The sequence below is a fragment of the Papaver somniferum genome, chromosome 3 (genome assembly GCF_003573695.1).
Source record: "Papaver somniferum cultivar HN1 chromosome 3, ASM357369v1, whole genome shotgun sequence".
Lineage (NCBI taxonomy): Eukaryota > Viridiplantae > Streptophyta > Magnoliopsida > Ranunculales > Papaveraceae > Papaver > Papaver somniferum.
The window spans coordinates 165,542,022-165,567,739 of NC_039360.1; the positions used below are offsets into that span (position 1 = coordinate 165,542,022).

Consider the following 25,718-nt stretch of genomic DNA (forward strand, 5'->3'; position numbering starts at 1 on the left):
TTTCATAAAATTCACACCCTCGAAGTAGTGGCTTCCTTAATTTAAGATGAAGAACAGGGGAAAACTAGTATGCAAGCATCAGAAGAAGTTCTTCATCACAAACAAGGAACAACAGTAGCAGAGAATTCACAAATCAACACAGCGTGAAACAATGGAAATAAAGAAAAGAAAAACTTACCGGCAAAAACAGCAGTAGAAGAAACAAACAGGGGAAGCGGGCGTGATTAATGCTAAGGTGGAGAGAATTTAAGATCACAGGTCCAGTGAAGACTGACAGAGAATTTAAGATCACAGGTGCAATGAAGACTGACAGAGAATTTAAGGTCACAGGTTCAATGAAGACAGACAGAAAATTTAAGGGCTGAAAAAAGAATGAAAACTGAGAGAGCGTTTAGGAAGAATGAAATTAAATTTTCTTTCTATCCTTAAAATACCCGAAAGAAAGAGAAGGAAATTAAGGGAGGAATGGGAAACGTGCCCGTTACATAAGCAGTTAATGCACGAATAAAAGACGTGCCCAAGTATCTAGGAGAAGTTATTAGGAGTGAGAAGAATATGCGACGATAGTTTTTCTTCAAGGCACCGATTAGTCATTCAAGCCCGAAGAAAAGGGGCAAATTGTGTACACATATATCTCACTATCAGACACGTGTATATAAAAAGATACGTGGAAAGCATGCAGGCCAAAACATCAAAACATGATGCGTCACGAAACACCCAATAAACCCCGAGGAGTTACTTTATCTCATCCCAAAACAGAAGCTAAGATCAACGGTGGAGAGAAAGTTAGCTGACACGGACTGACAGGGGCAGAAGATACTTGTCTGACACGAGCAGACCCCTCAACTACCCGCATTAAACACTCTGAGCAGTGTACGTGTCGACCAACCTGTGGAACGAGCGAGGATGCTTCTGCGGGATCAAGGGGCAAACGCAGACCTCCGCGTGATGGACGCAAGGACACAAGAAGATAAGGTTCCAACGGTCTTCAGAGATGGGTCCCACGTTCTAACCTTATAAATACCCAATCTCCACCAAGAGGAAAGGGGATCGGAAAAATCAGGGAGAGAAGGAGAGAGAGAGAGATTGCAAGGGTAAGTTAATCACTTAGAAGAGAGAAACATGTAAACCCAAAAGTCATTCGACTATTCATGTAACCGTGAAGAACATAGTAAAACAACAAACCCCGTGGATGTAGGCCTTAGTGCTGAACCACGTAAACCTTGGTCTTATTTATATTTCAGCACTTTACATTTATTTAGCTCCATGGATGTTTATTTATATGTTTTGTTTTCCTAAGTACTTATATCCCATGCACAAACGCCTCGCATGGAGTTGTTAGATGAGGCCATGATAAACCCGAAGGTTTTGAGCCAATGAATCAACACCAGGATATCATCATCACAATCTCTTTAGATGATAATGATTGATTGTAAGCGTTCGGACCCCCTCGCAGGTTTGTGTGCTCACAATTAACGTTAGTGATGGGGTACTAGATTCACTATATATATGTCCGATTTCTCTGCTAGAACATGATTTGGAATGTGTAAATTTACATTTTTGTTGAATTGCTTCGTAGATATAGAGTTGCTGCATTGACATAATTAATGATTTTTTTTTTTTTTTGTATCTCTTGGATTTGGGTAACCATTACCATATATATGATTTACAATTTCTACTGTATTTGTTAGAGTTCAACTTCCTATTGCATCCAAAAAAATCATTAATTTTAATGTAAAAAGTCATGTCATATCATTTTAATGATCATCATTTGATTGAAGTTTTATGTGACGATGAATTGGTGATGTCCAATAAGAAAATTACCCTAGAAACAACTCTTTTTGAAAGCAAAGAAAGTGTGAATTGTGTTCAACAATCAATTATGGTAAATGAAGCTGAATTTTTATAATTAACCTTGGTGATGGAGTCCTATAGCTTAACTTGGCTAATCTTAGAGGTTAAGTCATTACGGGATTCCAGTTGTTTCACGTTAAGTTCCAAGTATTATGCTTCTGCAATTACATATATATAGCAGTTTTATTCTTTTAATGTGAAACTCATGCGCTTCTCATAGCAGCTCAATAACAAATTGAGGGCACAACCAAAAGACAGGTGGATAATTTTAAGTGAGCAGGTAATGGCACTAATATTGAAATGGATGAGTATGATGACTTCATATACCGGTGATGATTAGTTAGTACTCCTTAAGAGATATCAGTTAGTACCCCATTTTCCCCCCTTCTTACCAGAATATATTCATATACTATTAATGATGACTGCCTTTTTATTTTACCGTTGTAGTTACTGAAATTTCATAATTTTCATTAGATCAGTTTTGGTCATTTACTTTATTTCGACCATGAAGAGTTATAAACTCCCTCAGACAATTGGGGTCTAAACTTAAGTTATTTGTGTCTTTAAGACTCGCAAATTAGGATTTCAACTTTAAATTTTGCGCTTTGTCTTTAATTGTTAAACACGGACTGTGGAAAGTTAATTTCAGCCATGTTGCGCCCTTGCTAGAAATGTGAGATCAGAGATATAATAGGTCAAGTTTATGTAATTCCATGTTTTTATATTCCTGTAATTCTTTCAAGTTTGATGTGACATTTCCCTTCTTTTGTAGGTAATATTTTGGTTTCAATAGTAAAATTGGAGGACCCTTATGAAGATCAACTATAATTGCCACATTATAGTTGAGAAACAAATTGGCATTAGCCAATGTCTTTAACTTTATCTATTTTTTTGTGGTTATATGGTTTGTTTGTACATTTTCTTATTCGTACTTCATGCAGGCTTTGCTTGACTCATTGTTATCCTGATATGCACAAGAATTATTCAAGCTCTGATTATAACGGAAGGTGGTATTGGTATAAGTACTACAATTCCAATAATAACGATAGTGCAGTTTTCTATTAAGGTACGATTTTCAATATCCATAAGAAGCAAGTGAGGGGAAGAGCAGTGATCGACAAGGTGGGAATCTATCTTCCAAATTCAGTTTTCTTGCATGGACAGCTCTATGTCGAGATCTCGAGAACCACGAGCCGAAGTGGATTGAAAACAAATGAAGTTGCGCTAAAAGGATATATTCATTTAAATTATTCCTATTAAATAGGTATAAAGGTCTTTCATTTATTTCATTTCTTTTTGTTGACCCTTTCAGGCTAATGAATCTTTGATACTTTACATGAACGCAGTGTGCAATGTACTTAACATCTTATCTATGGAACAGTTATACTCACAAGTCAATGCTGAAGCATACATAATTTAGTATCAATGGGTATATTTATATTTAGAGAGAAGAAATATTTCATGGGTTCCCTATTTATTTTTAGAAGTTTTCATTCAACAGATTATATTAAATTGGTCGTGTGTACTAAAGATGACAGCAAATCTGATCCCGTGCAAGGCACGGGCACGATACTAGTATTAGATAAATGTTAACATTCTAAACTTATCAAAATGGTGCAAAGAGCTCAAGTTAGGATTGTTACCGTGTTTGTGTTTGTGTTTGTGTTATTACTGTGTCACAGATAATGTAAACCAAACCTGCTTTCTTTATTTACTTTGAGCCACTGCGGGAAGGCAAAACTATGACAGATAATGTACCTCTACACCGCCCTTAATTTAAATCATTGTGTCTGTAGCTGCAGGCATTAGACCCTGTGTTTCTTCTTTTGGGTCGGCTCAATTTGATGAAAAAAGAAACATTTTAAGTTTCACTTAATTTGGACAAGTTTTTCAGTGTCTATCATTCTGTCACTGTTGGCATTCCCTATCGTAGTTTACATTGGGGATCTGCATTTGGTTCCTTGGCCATAGCGATGGGTGTTTCAAATGTAGTGCTCTTTATCCGTACTCCTTTATATAGGCAGAGGTTGTCTAGTGGCTGCCTTTCGGAATCTTTCTTTGGCTTGTATGAGAATTCAGGTAGACACTCGACCATCACTGCAAAGATAGCTCACACTGATGATTCTAGGTATGGCTCTGTTTTTGTTATGCCTTCTACGCTTTGTTAAAGATGTACTCGGAATAACTTATGTATGCAACTATACTGCGGGCTGTGGCCGCTGTAGATTTGTCATTTCTAACTTGTACATTAGTAAACCCATGGTCATGGCTGATATTAGTGGTTGTCAAGGAAAAGTAATGTTTCTCACAAATGGATGCAGAGTAGTTCTTTGTTATGGGAGTATGCTCCCTACTGACCACGAAACACCTGCACAAGGCTCATATTGATAATGTTCTTCTTAGTTTTATCCCGAACATATAGTCTTCAGACAACCTAGTGTATTTTGTTAAATCTAGTACATTAGCTGCAGTATAGGTAGGTGTTACTTGTTCAGTTCTACATATCTAAGTGTATGTTACGGAAGTTTTGAGTGATGGAACAGATATCCTGAAACCAATAGTAAAATAGCCTCAATATCAATATGCTACAAATATTACTCCAGAACCACTCTGAACTAGTCTCTGATTACATTATGTACTAATTCCGAATTTTAGCATTACAGTTAGACAAGCATTATTCGGTGATAGTCGAAAATGTTGATAATTGTGACCAGGTATTATCCTTTACTGTATTTTCTGCACTGGCTTGGGAACTGAACAAGAAACATATTTATCCATCCTAGTGTGGCCTTGGATTTTCTCATAGACGTAGATTATGTCCAGCATCATCTCACCTTTTTAAAGCCTCAAATTTCTATTTGTAACTCCATTCAACCAGTGAGGAAGAGATTGATTTATCTAATGTGAATATCCAGTAGTTGTTGGTACCATATATCATGCTCTTTTTGTAGTAACACTAACCAGATGTACACACTTCAGCAGGCATGATAAAATCTTCCTTACAATGGAATGAGTTTGTTTGTTTGATATCCATATACTGTGCTTAATGTCTTATCACGTTATTAGGAGATATTGTATATTTATGTAGATATGTTTATATGGTTAGGAAATATAATAGTTACGAAAGATATTATTTTGAGTTAATGCTAGCCAAATATGTTTTTGGTTATCTTCCTATTTAGCCTAAGGGAATACTGATTTTGTAACCAAGCTTTTAAATAATAAGAAATCTTCATCTTCTCTACCTTGTCGTTTCATGGCATCTGAGTCAGGAAAGACATTATTTTTTATTTTTTAATTTTAAAATTAGAAATTTGTGTTGAAGATTAATATCATGGTTGTTGTAGCTAATTTAGCGATCACAACCACTAACAAGGGTACAGGATTTCTATCGTCACAAGATCGACTGGGTCTTGCTGATATTCTTACTGATACCCAATGGGAAACCATTGTGCAAATGGTGAAAACTTCGAATAATGATTCGAAGGAGAAGATTTATGGTAAATGGATACTTGATATTGGGGCTTCACGACATATGACAGGAAGTACAGAGTTTTTGTTTAAAACTCATGAAATCGGTTTCTCTTCCGTAAAGCTCCCGAATGGCACATACTCTCATGCTCCATGCGAAGGCACTGTAGTGTTTGAAAACAATATGAAACTACTTCATGTTTTATTCGTTCCTGAGCTCCACTGCAATTTGATTTCTTTAGCATGTTTAATTAAAGATTTGAAATGTGTTGTCACTTTGACTGATAAGTTATGTGTGATACAGGACTGTACTACGAGGACGGTGGTTGGTGTGGGTGAGGAACGAGACGGGGTCTATATCTTTCACAGTCGAACGCTCATTACGGAAAATCGAGTATCTGCTGGATAAGATTATTGTTTGTGGCATAGACGTTTAGGTCATGCGTCTAATAAGGTTATTTCTTTACTTCCTGGTGCGAATAAAGTTGATTGTCAAAAATTTCTTAATGAACCGTGTGATATTTTCTTTAAAGCTAAACAAACTCGGAACACTTTTCCTGTTAGTGAGAATAAAGCAGATGACTTCTTCGATTTGATTCATTGTGATGTGTGGGGTCCTATCGTACTCCATCTTCTTGCGGTGCACATTATTTTCTTACCATTGTCGACGATTATTCTCGGTGTGTTTGGGTTTATTTGATGGCACATAAAACTGAGGTGGTGCAAATTTTTCAGAATTTTTGTGCTATGGCTAGGACGCAATTTGATAGACAAGTTAAGAAGGTGCGCAGTGATAATGGTACAGAATTTCTTCCATTAATTTCATTATTTACTAAACAAGGTATAGAATTTCAAACTTCATGTGTGGATACACCACAACAAAATGGGTGAGTTGAGCAAGCATCGTCATATATTGAATGTGGCGCGTGCTTTACGATTTCAAGCCAATTTACCTCTTCGGTTTTGGGGTGAATGTATCTTAACTGCTGCTTATGTTATTAATCGCACGCCTACTCCCTTGCTCAATGGGAAAACTCCATATGAATTGTTACATAGAAATCCTCCTATTTATAACCTTATTCGGGTATTTGGTTACTTGTGCTATGCAAGTATTGTGCCTCGTGATCGTAACAAGTTTAATTCACGAAGTCGGAGACGTATCTTTGTTGGTTATCCATATGAAAAAAAAGTGTTGGCGGTTATTTGATTTGGAAACGAAACAATTTTTTATGTCTCGTGATGTAGTTTTCTTTGAAAACAAATTTTCTTACACGATTATTTCTTCGGATAATAATAATGAAGATAATAATATTGCAATTGGGGTGGATGAGTGGTCTGTAATTTCTGCAGAACAATCTGGACTTTTAGTGTCTGATAGCACACAAATACAAGCCACAAGGAACCAAGGCAGCATGGAACAAGTGTCAGCAGAACCTAATAAGACAGACAGGATTGCTGGTCTGTCAGTAGCTTCAGGAGACAAATTTGTCTCATCTACAGATTTCTCTCAAAATGTATTAGGAAGGGGGAGTCCAATGGCCACTAGTAGACCTAACATTAACGTGACACGGAGGACAAGTGAAGTCGTCACTTCACATGATTTAAATAAGTCATCATTTGAAGATTCAGAGACTTTTGTCTCTTCTGGCGTGAATGGAAATCATTCACTGAACACGTCATCAGGTGAAGCTTCAGAGACTTTTGTCTCGACTGACGTGCATACACAGAATCTGGTACTGATGGGCGGAAAATCCGGTGGCGTTCCAGAAACTAATGACTTGTCTGGAGTGAATATGCGAAATGTGACAGACCGTGATTCACCTGGTAATATTCATCTACCTGACAACATTGCTACGGAAAATTTCTCGAAAGTTTTATTACCGGCTACAGAAAATAATGAAGTTGTCAGTGACATTTGTAACACGACTGTTAGAAGTGCTAGGTCACGAGTTCCTAATACTCGGTTAAGAGATTATGCATGTAATACTATCGAAACAATAGATCCTGACTCTTCCACTCCTCACTCATCAACGTCCTCAGGTACGCCTTATTCCATAGTTAATTATGTGTCTTGTGCAAATTTTTCTGCTAATCATACTCGTTTTTTGGTGGCGATAACTATTCTTAAAGAACCTACAAGTTATGCAGAAGTTGTTCGTCTTCCGGTTTGGCGCGTAGTTATGTCTAAGGAAATTGGTGCCCTTGATAAGAATGGCACGTTATCTATTACTGATCTGCCGCCAGGGAAGAAAGCTATTGGTTGTAAATGGGTTTACAAAATTAAATATAATTCTGATGGTAGTGTCGAGCGATACAAGGCTCGCTTGGTTTTTCTTGGTAATAGACAAGTTGAAGGGGTGGATTATCATGAAACATTTGCTCCTGTAGCTAAAATGGTTTCTGTTAGAACATTTTTAGCAGTCGCAATTTCTCGTGATTGGGAGTTACATCAAATGGATGTTCATAATGCTTTTCTACATGGGGATCTTGATGAGGAAGTATATATGCAACTTCCTCCAGGATTTTGGACTAAATATCCTGGTAAAGTGTGTCGACTCCATAAATCTTTGTATGGTCTTCGTCAAGCTCCTCGTAATTGGTTTGCTAAGCTTGCAGGTGCTCTTAAGGCTTTTGGATTTGTACAGCCTTATGATGATTACTCTCTGTTTACCCTACGACGAGGTGAGAACTCCATTAATGTACTTGTATATGTGGATGATTTAATTATTGCTGGGGATAATTTCGCTGTTATTACTGCTTTTAAAGCATATTTAAGTCGTTGCTTTCATATGAAAGATTTGGAAAATCTCAAGTATTTTCTTGGTATTGAAATGTCTCGAGGAGCTGATGGTCTGTTTTTATCTCAACGGAAGTACACCTTGGATATTCTGTCTCAGACTGGACTTCTTGGAGCCAAACCAGCTTCTTCACCCATTGATCAACATCATCGTCTAGCTCTAGATGATGGACCTCTCTATTCTAATCCATCTCAGTATCGTCGGCTTATTGGACGTTTGATTTATTTGACTATTACACGTCCTGAATTGTGTTACTCGGTGCATGTGTTAGCTCAATTTATGCAGTCTCCTCGGTTATCTCATTGGGAAGTTGCTCTTCGAGTTCTTCGTTATTAAAGGGCCATCCGGGTCAAGGGATTCTTTTACATAAGGATAGTGCTCTCCAACTTAATGCTTATTGTGATTCTGATTGGGCCTCCTGCCCACTTAGTCGTCCTTCGCTTACTGGTTATTTTATTTTTTTGGGCGGCTCACCTATATCTTGGAAGACAAAGAAGCAACACACAGTATCTCGTTCTTCTGCTGAAGCCGAGTACCGTTCTATGGCTCATACTTGTAGTGAACTCACGTGGCTAAAGGAATTATTGAAACCTCTAGGTGTGCTTCACTCTCAGCCTATGCGTCTTTACTGTGACAGTCAATCCGCACTTCATATTGCTGCTAATCCTGTTTTTCATGAATGCACAAAACATATTGAGATTGATTGTCATTATGTACGAGATCAAATTCAGTCTGGCGCTATTATTACTTCTCATGTTCGCACAAACGCGAAGCTTGTAGACATTTTCACCAAAGCTCTGGGTCGTACTCAGTTTGAGTTACTTCTTCGCAAGTTGGGCATTCGTGATCTTCATGCTCCAACTTGAGGGAGAGTATTAGGAGATATTGTATATTTATGTAGATATTGTTTATATGGTTAGGAAACATAATAGTCACGAAAGATATTATTTTGAGTTAATGCTAGCCAAATCTGTTTTTGGTTATCTTCCTATTTAGCCTAAGGGAATACTGATTTTGTAACCAAGCTTTTCAATAATAAGAAATCTTCATCTTCTCTACCTTGTCGTTTCACACGTTCATGTTGTCACGTAGTTGTCAACCCGCCAATCACGTATTATTACAGAAGAGATCTTCACCTTTCACTTGACGCAAATTATTGGATTTTAAAAATCTTTCTAAATGCCCAATTTCTGTGTGACTAACAAGTGGAAATGGTTGGTGTTTCTTCATAGTTAGTTTTCTGAAGGTTCAAGGGTTTGGATGGCTAATGGAAGTTCAGGTAATAATAGTGGGACTATGTCTGATATGATTCGTACTGCAGGATACACACTCTGGCACATGGAAGATGAGATGTGCTATCATATTTGACAACGCATTTTCAGTTAGATAATCTGGTTAGAAGAATAAAGATGGATATTATAGATTGGAAAGAAAATAGAAGAAGATTGATGTCTAACAGAATTCTGACTAGTCTATCTGTGACTGAGATTCCATGGACTGTACCTCAGTTCGGATATTATAAAGTTAACTTTGATGCCTCTTTTTATAAGTTGAATAAAAGTATGGGAGCTGGACTAATAATAATTGATGATGCAGGTGGATTTCAAGGGGCAGGGAGCATACCATCAGTAGCAGAAGATGAGGAGCAGGCGGACGCATTAGCTGCATATGAAGCAACCAAGATGGCAAGGACGAAAGCGATTACAAATTTACAACTGGAGGGAGATTGTGTTGGTGCAGTCAATGATCTGAATGGAAAACAAGGCTCTATAAGGTGGACAACTAATTCAATTATCAGACTGTCTTGAAATTTTAACAAGTCTGTTTCTCTTGTTTCAAGAGAAACAAATAGTGTAGCCCATGAATTACCTAAATGCAAGTAGTATTGTCCAGTCTATTTTCTGGGATGGTAGTGCCCCAGTATGGTTAAGAGTCTCTCATTAGAGGAAAATTCTATAACAATTAATTTATTGAATGAATTTTTAAAAAAAAAAAAAAAAAAAAGGAGATGGGAGCATGTCTTGGTGACTACAAGTCCACCCAAAATTGTACCCAAGTCTCCAATGCCAACCACCAGTAAACCCACTATAATATTAATAATTGTAACATACTAACATCTTAGCAAAAAAAACATCTTAAATTTAACAAAAGTGTATGATTACATAAATAAAATCATCAGAATTTCCACGGATCTACCAATCTCAACAAACTTCCAGTTGTAGCATCTAGCATGCTAATGGCTCCAAGAACTTCCAACTGATCTCTCATCCAGTTCTAACATTTTTTATTTATTTTTTATGGCACCAGAGAAGCTTATATAGAAAATATAGTTCTATAGAAATAGGAACTTACAAGAATTTCAAGTCAAAAATAAGAAGTGCATCCTCAAAATCAACCAAAAGGACTACTTTAACTTGCGGTTGCAGTAAATCTGTAGGACATGGATTGGTCTCAATAAAATTTAACAAAAGACACGATGCTACAAAAACTGCAGTTTCAGCCTCTGGTGCTGCATCCTCAGCCGGCCTATCTAGCTTCACATCGACAACCTCAGAGTAGTCACCATGAACCTCCATCAACTTTCCAAGATCGAACTCAGGAGCCTTCAAGATCTTGACCTTCCTACTAACACATTCTACACTGGGTAAATGCATGATGTAGCTTTCTCAATCTCCTTTCCAATCATCGAAGCGGTGAATTTTCCCACCAACTCTTTAAGATACATGAAGAGGCCTGGTTTACCATGATTTCAACCATCTTGCGACGAATCTGTCGGATATGGCTAGATTGAGCATAACAGGTTCTCAAGACTTGTTTCTCTCGCCTCGTTGTGAATCCGTTGCAGAACACCCTCAAGGTGAAGTTATCTGTTGTCTTAACATCAACAAGGGCTTCAATAAATGTGTGACACTTTCCTGCAAGACATCTCAACTTGTCTCTGGTAAAATCCATTCCCCAGAAATTGGTAAGAACATTGTTTCCTTGAACATCCTCAACTCCAAGTCTGAAGTTCTTGTATGATTGATCCTTATTAAGATGAGCCAACGAAACCTCAAACACTCAGTGCCTGAGTCCTTCAGAAGCAATCTTAGTTCCCCGAGTTTTACTGACTTGGGTTTTCCCAACATTCCTAACAGAGAAGAGTGATGGTGCTTTGATATCATACCACCAATCCTTCTTTGCAAATGGATCAACAGTCTTCTTCTTTCCTCCCTTCTTTTCCTTTGCAATCCTCTAGTTCTTCCCGACCGCCATTTTCAAGTGAATTGAAGAAGCTTCTTCTTCTTCTGGTTCCTAGTTCTAGGGTTGATACTAGAGTGGCTAAGTTCTCTTGACTCCACCTAAAACCGTCAATTCAATTCTAACACAAACTACTTTCATCACTGCCCATATGATTCAGGGGTAACTGGGTTTCCTACTACGCCCCAGCTTCCCTCACACTAGATTCAAAGAGTTGGAAACTCCAGTTGGTATGTAAACTGCACAGGGTAGCAACAGAAGTTCAAAATTCTGAAAATAACAAGTAGTTTCAAAGTTTATAGATACTGTGTCGTCATAGCGATACGTACACATGTTTGCTATTGGAAAACATAGTGCAGTAAGTGCGAGCACAAAGTGAAATATGCGAGACAGCCCCATCTTTGTGAGTTTCAGTAAATTTAAGATCAAGGTACCAAGCAAAGAAGGAAAAAGCAGTAGCAGTAACTATTTGGATGACCAGTACCCCAATAGCAAACAGTAGCAAGTGCTTTGCTGCCCTAGTGTGTTTGATTTAGAGCAACAAAAAGTTTAATTCCTTCTCTGAGCAGAATGCATCACCAGTTAGCAGAAGCTGCTCTTTCCAAACATTGAAATAGAAATATTGCACTGTTTTAATTTACTAATTCTGCCAGATATTTATGATTATGTAATTCGCTTCCGGCACTGCTTATTAACATCTAATTGTGCTTCCTCTATACCTATGTGGTGTATGAAGTGCATGAACAAATAACTTACTGACACGGCCAGCGTGTCTTATTTCTAATCCTAGCTAATCGTATGCATGCGATTTGTGCACTTGCCCACCCAACATGAAGTATATAAAGTATAAAACTTCTGGTTGATTGGTTAAGACTGCAGAGTTTACTATTTGTAAAGTTCTATATATAGTACTCTGTAACGCATCCTAAATGTCATTCACAAACCCACGAGTTTTCTTGTTAATACACTTGCTTCATTTGGATGTTTACATTATACGTTAGCTCAAATTAGTGTTTAGACAGATTAAACGAAGCAACAAACGGAAACTAAAAGGCTAGATTCCTAGAATACATAGGTAGTCCCGTTAATGTTATGGTTGACATATTTCTACATTGCAAAAAGTGCTACATAGCCTATATGGTTTCCCACATTGCAACAAAATATTTTCACATGACTCCCTTGGAATTTAAGATCATTGCTCGAGATCTCTGAGATTCGTGTTTACAGTTTTGTCACAAAAACCACAAAATCTTTTACAGTTAAGCATATCGAAATAATATTGAAAAGATGCAACTAATGGGCCTGGACATACCTAACTTCATTTCTAGCCTGGTGAAATCCAAATTGCCTCCATAGTTAATGCAATTCACTTTACAATTTCGCCACACTGAAAAAATGGTAACCAACACAAGTTAGCCTCGTATTTGCAGCAGTAAGAGCAGTCGCAATTCAAAGACCAAAAAACCAAGTTCTATTCAGGTAATTAACCAAACAACGAGCAAGTGACTCTATCTGGTCATCACATAGTTGCTTCAAAATTCTCAAATATCCTATTTGAAGGCACCACTGGACTTGCCCTTACAATAGTTAAATTGCTGTCAATGCCACATTCCAAGTATGAAATGAACGATTAAAGACAAGCCTAACAATATTTCTTTCAAAACCTAGATTACAGTCTCTGACATGAACTAGTTAACAAATTAAGAACATAACAATATTTGTTTGAGTTGTAAGGCGGACAGGGAAAGAGAACTGATTCAACAGCAAAACTACGGAGGGAGATACCAATTCATACCTAAATAGCTTTCAGATATACAACACTTGCAACATTTAATCACTTATCCAAGTCTTCATTATAGGATAATTTACGAGTTTATTTTGATCGAAGTAGTTCTACCAAAGACCAAAAGATGTATCATCAAACAAAGAACATTTTTATAGATGAAGTAAATCTAAACTGAATATTTGTAAATTGTAATAGTAATTAAGCTCCAAATAAAGAAATTTGTCTCTAAACAATTGAAATGAAAGCTCTGAATTGATCACTCTATGTTCAGATAAAAGAGAAAGTTACAAGTACAACCTACCCGAATCAGATACGAATACACCCTGAAATATCTTTAACTAAAACCAATTGCATGGGTTGAGAAACTTAACCACATCTTTAATTTTCTGCGGATCTACAATTCAGCAGTTGTGGCATGTGGTGCACACTTCAGTCAAACGATGATTTTTGGACCCTTTCGCTAACGCCGTTGTGATGTTACTACCCTTATCAGACATTCAAAACAACTTGGATTTTAGAGGAAAAGTTAGTTTCAAAGATCTGTGACTCTCTTCTCTATGATGATCTCCAAGGTATAGGTTCCCACATATAACCAAGACTCGGATCATAATAACCCCCATCTGATTCTGAAAACTGCAAGCAGGACTCCAGTTACTACTGGTATTTCCTTCCGCCTCACTCACTTAAACTGGTAGTTTCCTCCACTCTCACTCTCTTGTATAAAATCTATACCAAAAAATAGGGTTGGGGTGATTTATAAAAACATTTCCGTGATCGACTAAATTACCCTTAAACCAACCCAACGGATATTTGGTTGCAGCTCAGTAAGCAGGCCCTATCATGCGTATCACGGGAGATTAAACCGCAGCAGTCGAAAAAATTCGCGAGTCTCCAATTGATGCATAAGAGCTAGCACTACGGTGGAGGGCATCCCTTCCCTATCCCTCGTATATGGGGAAGGGATGGTACAAGGAAGCAAACCTTGCTATGGCGATTTGCTATCCCTTCCCTACACGGTAGGGCTACTCAGTAGCCGTATTAACAGTGCCAAACGGCTACTGAGTAGCCGTCTTGTAGGTTTTAGTCATCAGAAACCAGCTCGGGCTCCCCACTTCTTCTTCTTTTCTAACTTTTCATCCTCTCAAAACCCTTTCAAACCCCTATTACCCCGGTTCGATTTTCATATTGATTCATTGCGATTCTATGGCTTAAATTAAAAGGGTTTGATCGTTACTCCAAGGTGAATCAAATTCATTCTTCAATTTCGAATTTCATCCAAAAAATCATCTAAGGTGAGTGATTCTAATGTTAGGGTTTCAAATTAATTTCATTTTGATTTCGAATTTGATTTTGATGAAATTGTAGATATTAGGTTGAATAGGTATGTAGTATGCAATTCAATAATGTAATTAAAACATATATTTAGTGAAAAATCCATGATTTATTGTGTGTTTCGTGATTTATGTTGGATGAAATGTTTGAAAAATAGAATATCAATGTAGAAAATTGATTGACATGTATTTATGTATGGTACACACAAATTGATATTGTTTTTGTTGTTTGCAAAGGTGCATAATGAGTCTAATGCGTGCTTATGTGAGAGTTAAATATGGAATCTATTTGGATTCCTCTAGTGATGAAGAAGAGAAAGCTTTGCTAATGTTGTAGATGGGGAAAAACGATTTGCTGGTTTTTAAGGAATTGAGGAGACGACCGTACGGAGGAGACTCCTCGAACCGAGCGAAATGTTAAACCTCACACAGATGCACCGCTGCAAAGGGGGTGCTTTAGAATCTAGAGATCAATCTGTAGTACTCTGGCTTAAATCAAGACAATGACCGTCCAGAGTAAATTCGGTCACAAGAGAGGATGGGTTGATCTGTAGGAGGGAAGATGAGAAATGTGTGGAATCAATGGTAATCAAAGATTGTGGGTGTGTGAATTCCGAATACGATAAGCTCTGAGTGATTGAAATTGCTCAATTGAGAGTAGTTGCTCAATTGATGAGTTGATGATCTCGTGTTGTCGATGAGACGTGCGATTGATGATACTGATGATGCTGATGATTCAATCATGATTCAGAGACTTATTTATATTGCTGGAATTTTAGACACCATGACCCCATGAAGTGTGACAGTTGATGGAATCAAGAAATGGGGAAGTGGAGATCGTGTTTGAAACCAGTTGCTCAACGTGTGGAGACTTGGTCGATTTTCCACCCACTACCTCGTGAATTCCTTCAACTGATTGCACGACTTGCTCATATTCCATCGTGTGTTTGAACACACGTGCCTTAGACCGCCAGACCAAAACCCTAAGTGATATCCCCCAAAGTGACACGATTGACGTCTCGTGGTATGTTAGTCAATTGATGACTTCGTGGTTTGATGGGACGATGAGTCCATGTAGTTGCTGAGTTGAACATGATGTTCTGAAACTCACGAGTTGAACATGTCATGAGACAGAGGTATAGTTCTTACGATGAAGTGAGCAAGTATTGCTCATTCGGTGGATCGTTGAATATTGATTGTTGAACCAATATTACTTGGTTCGAACAAATATTTATCATCTGAGCAAGTGTTGCTCATGTGATGAATTGTTGAATATTTGATCGTCTGAGCATGTGTTTCTTGGCAGCGTACCAAAAATATTAATTAGAATACTGGTCGTTGAACCGAGCATAATTAATAAAATTAATGACAATGAGTTCGTCGTAAAATTATTAAGGTTAGAATCTGGAATGATGATCCTTGGATTCAGAAACCCTAATTTGATCAATTGACGATCAATTCATGGTTCGTCAAAATTTCAACCATGGGACGAAGGAGGGAGCGACTACATGGGACCATGGATCAACCATGTAGTGTCCACATGCTCACGTGAGCGAATACGAAGAACTCCTGAAGAGTTGACGATTTGTTGGTGAAAGAATGATTAAATGCTGGTTTAATCATTTATTCGAAAATGCTCGTCTGAGCCTTAGGTGAGAAAACCTAATTAATTATGACGAGGCGAGGGACCGACCATGGAGTCATGAAACCGGCCCTGGGTTTTCCCGTGACCGCCTGACGATCACTTCATGAAAATCCAAAGTGTTTGGGAGAGTTTTGGACCTAATACGAGCAATTGTGCAATTAGGTCAAAACTGTGAAAATTGATGGGACCGGATTCCGTGAGCCAAAGAGTCAATCTTTGTCGGTCAAGATAGCGTGCTCGTGTCCCCAAGGCGTGCGCGTCTCAGTCTTGAGAATTTTGATATTCTCTGGCGTGCAATTGAGCATCCATTCGAGAAAATATGCCAAAATTAGGAGTTTCGACGAAACTGAGGAAAACACCATGAGATGATGAAAAATAATTATAAAATAAGGAATGAGGAGGCGTGGGACCGCCGTGGTCAAGGCATGGTCGTGCGGTCGTGACCACGGTCATGTGGTGCCTTTTCCTTAATTTTATAATATTTTGATGATTTTATGAAAAATTCATGAATTTTGAGAAATTTGATGAATTTTGGGAGTTTCCATGAATTGAAGGAGTTTTCATGAGTTCAAGGAAGCAAAAAATATTAAAATAATAAAAACAAGGGCATGTGGGACCGTGGAAGGCATGGCCGGCCGGCTAGGGCCTGGTCCCACGAGTTTCCCTAATTTTATAATATTTTGATGATTTTATGAAAAATTCATGAATTTTGAGGAATTTGATGAATTTTGGGAGTTTCCATGAATTGAAGGAGTTTTCATGAGTTCAAGGAAGCAAAAAATATTAAAATAATAAAAACAAGGGCGTGTGGGACCGTGGAAGGCATGGCCGGCCGGCTAGGGCCCGGTCCCACGAGTTTCCTTATTTTTTAATATTTTTAAGTATTTTGATGATTTGAGGGAATTTTTACTAATTTGAGAGAAATACCATGAAATCAAGGAATTTGATGAATTCAAGGAAAACTAATAATTATAAAATAATAAAACAAAGGGGCGTGTGGGACCGGCTAGGGCATGACAGGCCGGCCAAGGCCCGGTCCCACAAGTTTTTCATAATTTATTTTATTTTATTATTATTTGATGATTTGTGCAAAAATACCATGAAATCAAAGAGTTTTTTCATGAAATTAGAGAAATAATAATAATAAAATAATAAGGAACCGTGGGATGTGGGGCCAGTCGGGACCAAGGCATGGACGGTTGTCCAACGGTCACGCCCCACACACCTTTCCTTAATTTTATATTATTTTTTATGGATTTATGGAAGTACCATGAAACCGAGGGGTTTCCTCGAGACGAAGGAAATTTGATAAAATGAGAGAATTTTCGTCAAATCATGAAAAATAATAAAAATGCATTGAAAATATAAAACTGGTGTGGGACTGACCACGACACGGTCGGCTGGTCGTGTGTCCGTGCTCCCAGCACCCTGGTCAATATTTTTAATTATTTATTATTTTCTTCTCTATTTTGCATAGGTTCATCGTTTCGTTGTATTTTTGAAATACTCGTTCGTGCGGTGAATGTTAGTGTATCGTCATTGGATACACCTTCACCATTTTAATCGGGGCTTACTTAGAGGTAGCTCAGACGCCCGGTCGTTGATTATTTATTACTAATTGTGGAATTCAGTGGAGAATAATTCACAAAACTGAGTAATAATATGTTTATTATTAATTCATAGGATCAGCTGAGGATTCGACTACGAATTCATAATAATGAAGTGAGCATTACCATTCCATGGGATCGTAGATTCGACCATAGAATCGGAGAAATTAAGGTTTATCTATTACCATTTATGAGACCAGTTGTGGATTCGATCATGAAATCGGAGTAATGAGATAATATAGTTATTTATATTCTATGAGATCAAGCTGTGGATTCGATCATAGAATCAGAACAATTGTTATTGTCATTCCATGGGACCAGTCGTGGATTCGACCATGGAATAGGAGCGATTGTAATTAGGAATAATTAACTAGCAGAGGAAGCTGTCTAGGAGCATTAATTATCCTGATACGATCTTGCCGACAAGTCATATCCTTTATATAATCAGGGTAAACTTGTTGTTTGTTCCTGAAGACTTTATCGCTCTATACTAGCAGAGCAAGCTGTCTAGGAGCCGTCCATCTCGTGATGCTATATAGAAATAATCACTGAAAGTATTCAGTATTCATGGGATATGTCGTTGTCCAGTCGTGAGACTACATATCTACATGTACTCTGAGAGAAAGTACTCTCCGTTGAGAATTCGATGAGAGACCCATGTCTCAATAATCACGTCTGATTGCTGAATCAGAGCTTCGTATAATTATGAGTTTACGAATTTAGCCTTTGTCGAAAATCCACCATCTACAAATGTATACACAACTATGTTTGGATGAACGATTACGTATTATTAGACAACCTGTACCAAGGGAAATACAGACACGTAGTGTAATAACGCGTGATCGAGTGTGGCATGATGCCAAAATGATGAATGATTATTTTACGCCTGGAACTGGTTATACCTCAAGACAATTCAAACAACATCTAGGCATGAGGGAAGACTTATTCGAGAAATTGTTAGGAAAATTGCTTGAGGTTGATCCAGAATGGCACCAACGTCCAGATACAACCGGTAGTATGGGCCATTCTCCGGATATGAAATTAGTCGAAGAAATCCTTAGAAGATGCAAGCGAACAACCCAATCAATTGCTGCAATGGAAAAAGAGATAGCCAACAAGGGAGATCATGCTACTACGAAAGCAACAACATCGTCATCACCAACCAAATATATTAATCGGCTTGATGAAGTGTTAAGAAAACGAAAATCCATTCAAGAAACCAAAGATTCATCATCGGCCAGGGCAGAATACGAAGAAAAGCTCAAGGCACAGAAACGAGGTCAAGAACAAATGCAACTGAGGGAAAGGTTAAAGGATGTTGATGAAGAGACAGAATGGATTAGAAACTTTTACCTTCTCAAGGATGAATTTCCAAAAGATCCTAAAGATCATACTATATTTTGGATTAATGTTGGTTGGGATCCTTTCGTTAATCCAACGGGATAACAACCATGCTTTGATTATGAACCATCCCACATTTGTTCAAGGACACATCATGTTAGGAAATTATGCATTGCATACAATGTGTTTCTACATAGGTACAGAAGGGACAGGCCCGCTGCACAAGATGCATATAAAGCCTGGAGAGGAGAACCGTTTTATCATATCGAAGCGGCATTGATCGTTGAAGAGCACACTAAGAAAAATAATAACATGTAATGTATTCAGACCTATCGTGCACCACGTTAAGAAACGAGGTCAGAGAGATACCCGCCTAATAAAGTGATAATGAAGTTATTAATTTTAATTGAATGATCTGTTGTAATTTGTTTTCTACGTTATTAATGAAATATTAGTTTAATGAAGTGATAATGAAGTTATTTCTTTGAAGAATATATAAAAATCGTTTTGTTACAACACATTCAACAAAAAATTTAATTCAAAAAATAATTTAAATTAATTTAGACAGCATTTTTAAGATAACAACAATACTAACTACAAATTTAGGACAACACTTTAAGTTAAACCTAGATTAGAAATTAAAAAACTAAACTCAATAAAAGATAAAACAACTAAAGATGGATTACATCGTCATCTTCTGAGCCTTCAACGTTGATTATATTCATCCCCTTCAAGATCTCATTTTGCTTGCGTCGATAATATCTTTTTTCGTTGGGAGCTAATCGACTAAGGTCCACAAACATTATTGCATTGTCTTGATCTAAATGCATTGTGTTGTTGATGCATTTGATTAGTTTGTTGATGAAGCTGTTGCAAATTGAGTGATTCTTCCATTTGATAACTCGGTTGTTGAGTATACTCCCAAATTGTTTGCTATTGAGATTCTTGTTCCACTTTCATTTTTTCCTTCCTTGATCGTGTTTCCTTAAGATACTCCAAAATACTAGCACTTTGTTGATAGATCCTATCTTCTTCCATCTTAACCGAAGATGTTTCCTCATCACCTTCTATACCTTGCTCACGATCCTTCTTCTGTCTGGCTAGCATTTTGGCTTTTTTGGCTCCTATAGGACGTGCATTCTCCTTGTATATCCAACGAATCTCTCCATTAGGAAGAACTTCATTACCATCTTCGTGTGATACAAAGTTACGATGGTTATTAAACAACTCACTGTTTTGGCTTACAGTGAGTTCACAATTATATCCAGGAACCTTTTCTCTAAACAATTCATAACATGCATCATACTTGAATGGTTGTCCTGTTTGTTCCTGAAATTGCTTCCGACCATCTTTTGTCTGAAAATTTATGTAACAAACATTAATTTATTACTATTATCACCAACTATATGGAAAAACTTAATAAATAATAAAACTTACCAAATCTTCATGGCTCGCACCGCTTTTTGTTTGCTGATATATAACATTAAGAATGGACACAAATTCTTTAAGATATTTTTTTATATACTTCATCTTGGTTTTTAAGGCTGACCAATCTCTTTCATATGGATTATCGTTGCGTTGGACAAAAATTTGGTGAATACGTATCCAAAACATAGAGGTTTTTTGTCCTGAACCCACAATTTCATCCATACTCACATAAATAAATGTAGTAGTAAGATCAATATCTTCCTGTTGAACAAAATTTAAAACCATTTTGAATGAAACTAAGATATAAAAACTTGAGTACTAGATGATAAATATAAAAATCAAAGAGGTGTAGTATGAAGAAGAGAAAGAAGAAATCAATTGATGTAAGAAGAGAAAATAAGAAAACAATTGATCTGGTGTGTTTTGAGTAGAGAATTAGAGTGCTATTTATAGAGGATTTTCAAAAAATGACCGTTGGAATCCGACGGTGGAGAAGATATAGTCGTTATTAATGATGGATGGTTAGGATCGGGTGTGAGAGAGGTGTAAACGAAAAAAGGTCAAATAAATATTTTTTCTGAAACGTCTACTGAGTTTCCGTGTAAAAAGCTACGGCTACTGAGTATCCGCAAAGCGTAAAAAAATACGGCTACTTAGTAGCCGTGTGGTTTCCCTTCCCTATACGCGGGATCAGATGTAATCCTCCATGTAGGGAAAGGGATGAATATCCCTACATGAGTAGGGATTTGGGAGACCATAGCACATGGTTTTTTGGCATTTTGAGGGATAATGAGGGATGGGGAGGGGATGACCCCCTCCATAGTGCTATCTCTAGTTGGATGACATTTAAGGATAACTTTGACCTCTGGAAGACATCTACGATATCACAATGGCTTATCCAAGTCCAAGTGATGATCTGTTTTGGCTCAACAACGAGAAAGTACATATATGGAACCCTAAGGATAACTTTGACTACTTAGGAAAACCAATACCGGTAGAATCGTATCTTAATCAACCAGGTGTCCGTGAAACTTTCAATGATATTTCTAGTAACTATATTGAAGACGAAAATACTTCTCTTCCAGCTGCTTCTCCTATGGTTCATCAATCTTATGAAGTCTTAGGGCCGGTTACTTATGAGGAGGAGATGCCCTTAGCATCTTCTACGACCCTTGGAAAAAGAAGTTTTCCTTTCAAATTGCGTGAGAACTACATTCCGCTGGCGAGCTCTGGCTCTGATTCATTTCGTTCAGCTAACTCGGAAACTTATAGAGTTATTGAGTCAGCTAGGCCCGATGTCTCAGGACTTCTTCAAGACATCCCTAACTTGGCACGGCTCTAGTTAGAGATTAATGTTCCTTTTGTTGGTAGAAGACTTTCATTTTCTTCATACGAAAATGCGTTTGACTCTTTCGACTCTGCTTCACCTGTTGTTATTGTATCTCCCATTATTGTTGTTGCATCATCTTCTTTGCATCCCCCTCATCAAAGCATTGCATTATCATTTTCTACTCCTATTTCACAACCAAAATCGGCATTTAAAATCATTGTTTATGATTTTCTATCATCTTCTTCTTCGGAAGTTATTTGCTCTTTTCCTGCTGAGGATGGTAGGATCCTAAGTATCGATCAATATGGGTCCAATCTGCCCGAGAATCTCGCTAGAAACAACGCCTATCTTCCAATTACATTTTCATCTCTTGCCCCTTCGAAACGACAGGAGGATACACATGTATTTCCCCAAATTTGATTTCTAATCTATTGACCTAGCTTTACTTACAATTTTTTACATCTTGAATCCCTACTTTTCAATCCATCATCTTTGCTTGATTATATTTCATTTAAATCCCCTTCCTTTTAATTTCATAGGAATTAATTAGATTACTAGTTTGACTTAATTCCTAAATATGTGCAATTGCTTAGTTTAGTTTGCTTTATTTTTTTCTTTTGTTTTTCTGTTGCTGCTTTTTGTGCATCTTGAACTAATTTCACCTTACTTATAAACTTAGAACCAATCTATTCCTTCTTAATGCCATGAAATTGTTAGCTTGGAATACACAGGGATGTATTAATCCATTCACACAAAATCATTTACAGTACCTTATATTTCAAGAGAAACCTGAAATTATTTTTCTCTCTGAAACTAAGTCTCAAGGACCTCTAGTTAAGAATCTTCTTTCTTCCTTTCCCAATTACCATATAGTGGATCATATAGGTTTAGCAGGAGGATTAGCCATTGCTTGGGTAGATGGCTTTCATTTTGGCATTGTTCAATGGAATATTAACATGATAAACATTATAGTCCAAAAAAAACTTTGATTCTAGTAAATGGGTCCTTACCTGCTTCTATGGAAGTCCTTACCCTAATAATAGGAATGTAGCTTGGGACTTCTTAGAGGATATAGGTCACCAAGTTAATATTAGGAACATTCCTTGGTTAGTAATAGGGGATTACAACATAATCTTTGATCAATCTGAAAAATTAGGAGGTCTTCCATTCAACAAAAGAGATTGTTCACCTATTCATAAGGACGAGGATTTGACTAGAGATACCCCCGTTTTAGACGATGTAGTATTTCCTTTTGATTACGAAGCTAATAATGGTTTAGAGAAACGAGTTTCTTCTGAGAATATTGTTTTAGAGTCTAGCGATTTAGAAACATTAGTCTTAGACAAAGAAAATGAACTCGTAGAGATGAGTGAGGATGAACCTGACTTAGAAGAATCCTTAGAAGAATCAATTGACCATTTTCAGGAATATGATGACCTTGAAATTAGGGAAGTTGTGACCAGTCTTTCTAGAGACACTGGAAACTCTAAGTTTGGGGGTGATTATCATTCTCCATATGCTTTAACTCTTATAAAGGTCCCTCACTTGGGACTTGGCATATGTGCCTCAACCATTTTACAAGATTATCTTCATATACGTTTTCCTGAACCTAGTGATGTCCATAAGGAAGTTTAGTTGTTAGAAACCCATCCTCTGGTTGATGTGGTTTTCCCATGCTATGATACCCAAATTGACTTTGTTTTCCCACCAAATATTTTTCTTCCAAATGTGGGAACGTATGAGTTTCAAATGTGTCAGCTATTAAGTTTTGAGACTAAACCTAAGTACTTTAGGATATTAGAATCGACACATTTGTTTAAAAATTACCACCACTTCAATTATGGTCATCTAAGTAAGTCAAAATTGATTGACTTTAAGGATCCGCGGTTATTTAGGTTATTATTATGTGCTTCTAAGTTTTTACTTGAGTTTTTCCATACTCTAATACCTGAATCGAAACTTAGCTATGAGGAAATCCAACCCATGAAAGTATTCTATTTGGACCCAGTTATAGATCCTGAACCTGAACCACAACTAGATGTAGTTGTCTTAAACAGGAAACTAGACAAGGTTGTGCTTTATTTGTTTATTTTATTGGCAGGTTACAAATTCCTTTTATTTGTGGTAGCTTTATTTGGTTTTGATGACCCATTGATATTTCGGCTATTACTTTATGATTTTATAAGGTGACTAATCCTTTCTTAGTCTGGCTAAAGAAGTTAAGCTTAGCACTTCTTGGGAGGTAACCCAATATTCAGGCGACACGGTAATATCTTTCCTTATCTCTTTTGCTTCAAATGGTAACAGTTTCTCCTTGTTCATGCTTTTAATTTTATCTTTAGAACATTGAGGACAATGTTAGATTTAAGTTTAGGGGTATGGGAGAAACTTTTTAGTTGCAATAAATAAACTCTAGAGCCTAGAAATTTATGCTTATTAAGGATGGCACTAACCAATCTAAGTGGATGGAAGCATCTTGGTTGTAGGAGTTGAGGGACCAATCTGATTAGATAGAAACATCTAAAGAGTCTATTCATAAAAGCACGGAGCTCAGGTGTTAGAAAAAAAAACATGGTAGTTTCGCCATATCTCGTTGAATCCTTTTCACTTCTGTTTTTATTTTGTTTTCTTTTTTATATGTTTCTCTAAGTGATTAGGTGAGGCTCACGAATCAAGTTGTTACCCCTGCTAGGGTGAAATAGAGTGATTGAAATACCGAAAATTGAAAAAAAAAATTGAAAAAAAAAAGAGAAAAATGAGAAAAATGAAAAAAAATATTGAGACCAGACCACCTGACCAACCAGAATAAATTCAATAAAGTCGACCACTGGTACCCTTGTATACGCCAGTTGTGTTGACCTAGAGTTAGGATTATCGAGCACTGGTTCCCTTGTATATGTCAGTTGTGTTGATATTAGTCAGACTAGTATCTCAGTTCATTAGGATAGGTTCATTTTGGCAGTGGACTTCAGACAGATGTGAGAAACACCATTCACCTAGTCAACATCAAAACCATCTACATTTTTCTCTATATCCATCTCTTAATCTATCCACGTGATTTGTTGACTCCGGATATTGATGTCCATAGTGCGACTATGTGAGTAGAGCTCTGTCACTTATATATGAATTTTAGTATGCTTGAGTGCAAACTCGTGTACAACAATTGGAATTTCGCATCAGGGTACTTCCTTCTGTAGTCAATAAGCATGTCAACCAAGAAGATTCTTTAGTGCCTTCCAAGGTTCTGCGTAGATAGTTAGGGTCTGGAGTATAAAGGTTTTGTGGGTATATCTCTTGTAAACCCTCCCGAGACTATAACTTGTCCACTATGGCCACCTAGGGGTTTAAAGGCTTATTGCATACGCTAAATGCAATCGACGATGCCTGCGACAGTGAGTTAGGATTTTATTTTCTAGATTTGATTTTCTCGAGGACGAGCAAATAATAAGTTTGGAGGTATTTGATAGACGCATTTATCTGTCTATTTTGATCTCATTTATCTATTTTGTTAGTGCTCATTTTGTACTTATTTTGGCTTTTTATGTCTTTATAGGTGTTTTTGGAGAAATAAGCTTTTGCGGCGAAATTGGCTCAAACAGTGGTTTTTGTGCTCGTGGGAGAAACTTATTATTAGGACCCCCAGTTTGGATAAGGGGTACCTCAATTACTTAGGGTCACCCAGTGGATAAGGGGCATTCTCTTTACTATTTACACCCCATGGTTATTGGCACCCCAGCAGAGGTTAGGGGCACCCCTTTCTTCACGGTTTAAAAGAGGAATTCTGGCGGAAAACTGAGCTATCGTCTGTGTAATATACTGGAATCGATTTGGACGAATTTTCCTTGGATTTTTGTATCGTATTTGGGATGCTTGGGCCTGTTAACCTA

At 37.3% G+C, this 25,718-nt stretch overlaps 2 protein-coding genes and 1 pseudogene across 2 annotated transcripts; 1 reads left to right on the forward strand and 2 right to left on the reverse strand.

Annotated features, from left to right (window-relative positions):
• Positions 1–9,532: 9,532 nt before the first annotated feature.
• Positions 9,533–9,931, forward strand: LOC113360295. Its single transcript, XM_026603818.1, has one exon. The coding sequence runs from the start codon at positions 9,533–9,535 to the stop codon at positions 9,929–9,931; it is 399 nt and encodes a 132-aa protein (XP_026459603.1).
• A 454-nt stretch (positions 9,932–10,385) lies between these two features.
• On the reverse strand, positions 10,386–13,966 carry LOC113357942 (annotated as a pseudogene).
• A 6,040-nt stretch (positions 13,967–20,006) lies between these two features.
• Positions 20,007–20,786, reverse strand: LOC113360296. Its single transcript, XM_026603819.1, has 2 exons — positions 20,511–20,786; positions 20,007–20,429 (listed from the first exon to the last, which is right to left on the reverse strand). The coding sequence occupies exons 1-2, from the start codon at positions 20,784–20,786 to the stop codon at positions 20,007–20,009; spliced, it is 699 nt and encodes a 232-aa protein (XP_026459604.1).
• Between the last annotated feature and the right edge of the window lie 4,932 nt (positions 20,787–25,718).

What these genes read in the sequence shown, in the direction of transcription:
- LOC113360296 (XM_026603819.1), bottom strand. Translation starts at nt 20,786, where the DNA reads ATGGTTTTAAATTTTGTTCAACAGGAAGATATTGATCTTACTACTACA. An exon ending in GTGCGAGCCATGAAGATTTG is followed by an intron (nt 20,430 to 20,510) that starts GTAAGTTTTATT and finishes ATAAATTTTCAG; the next exon opens with ACAAAAGATGGTCGGAAGCA.
- LOC113360295 (XM_026603818.1), top strand. Translation starts at nt 9,533, where the DNA reads ATGGATATTATAGATTGGAAAGAAAATAGAAGAAGATTGATGTCTAAC.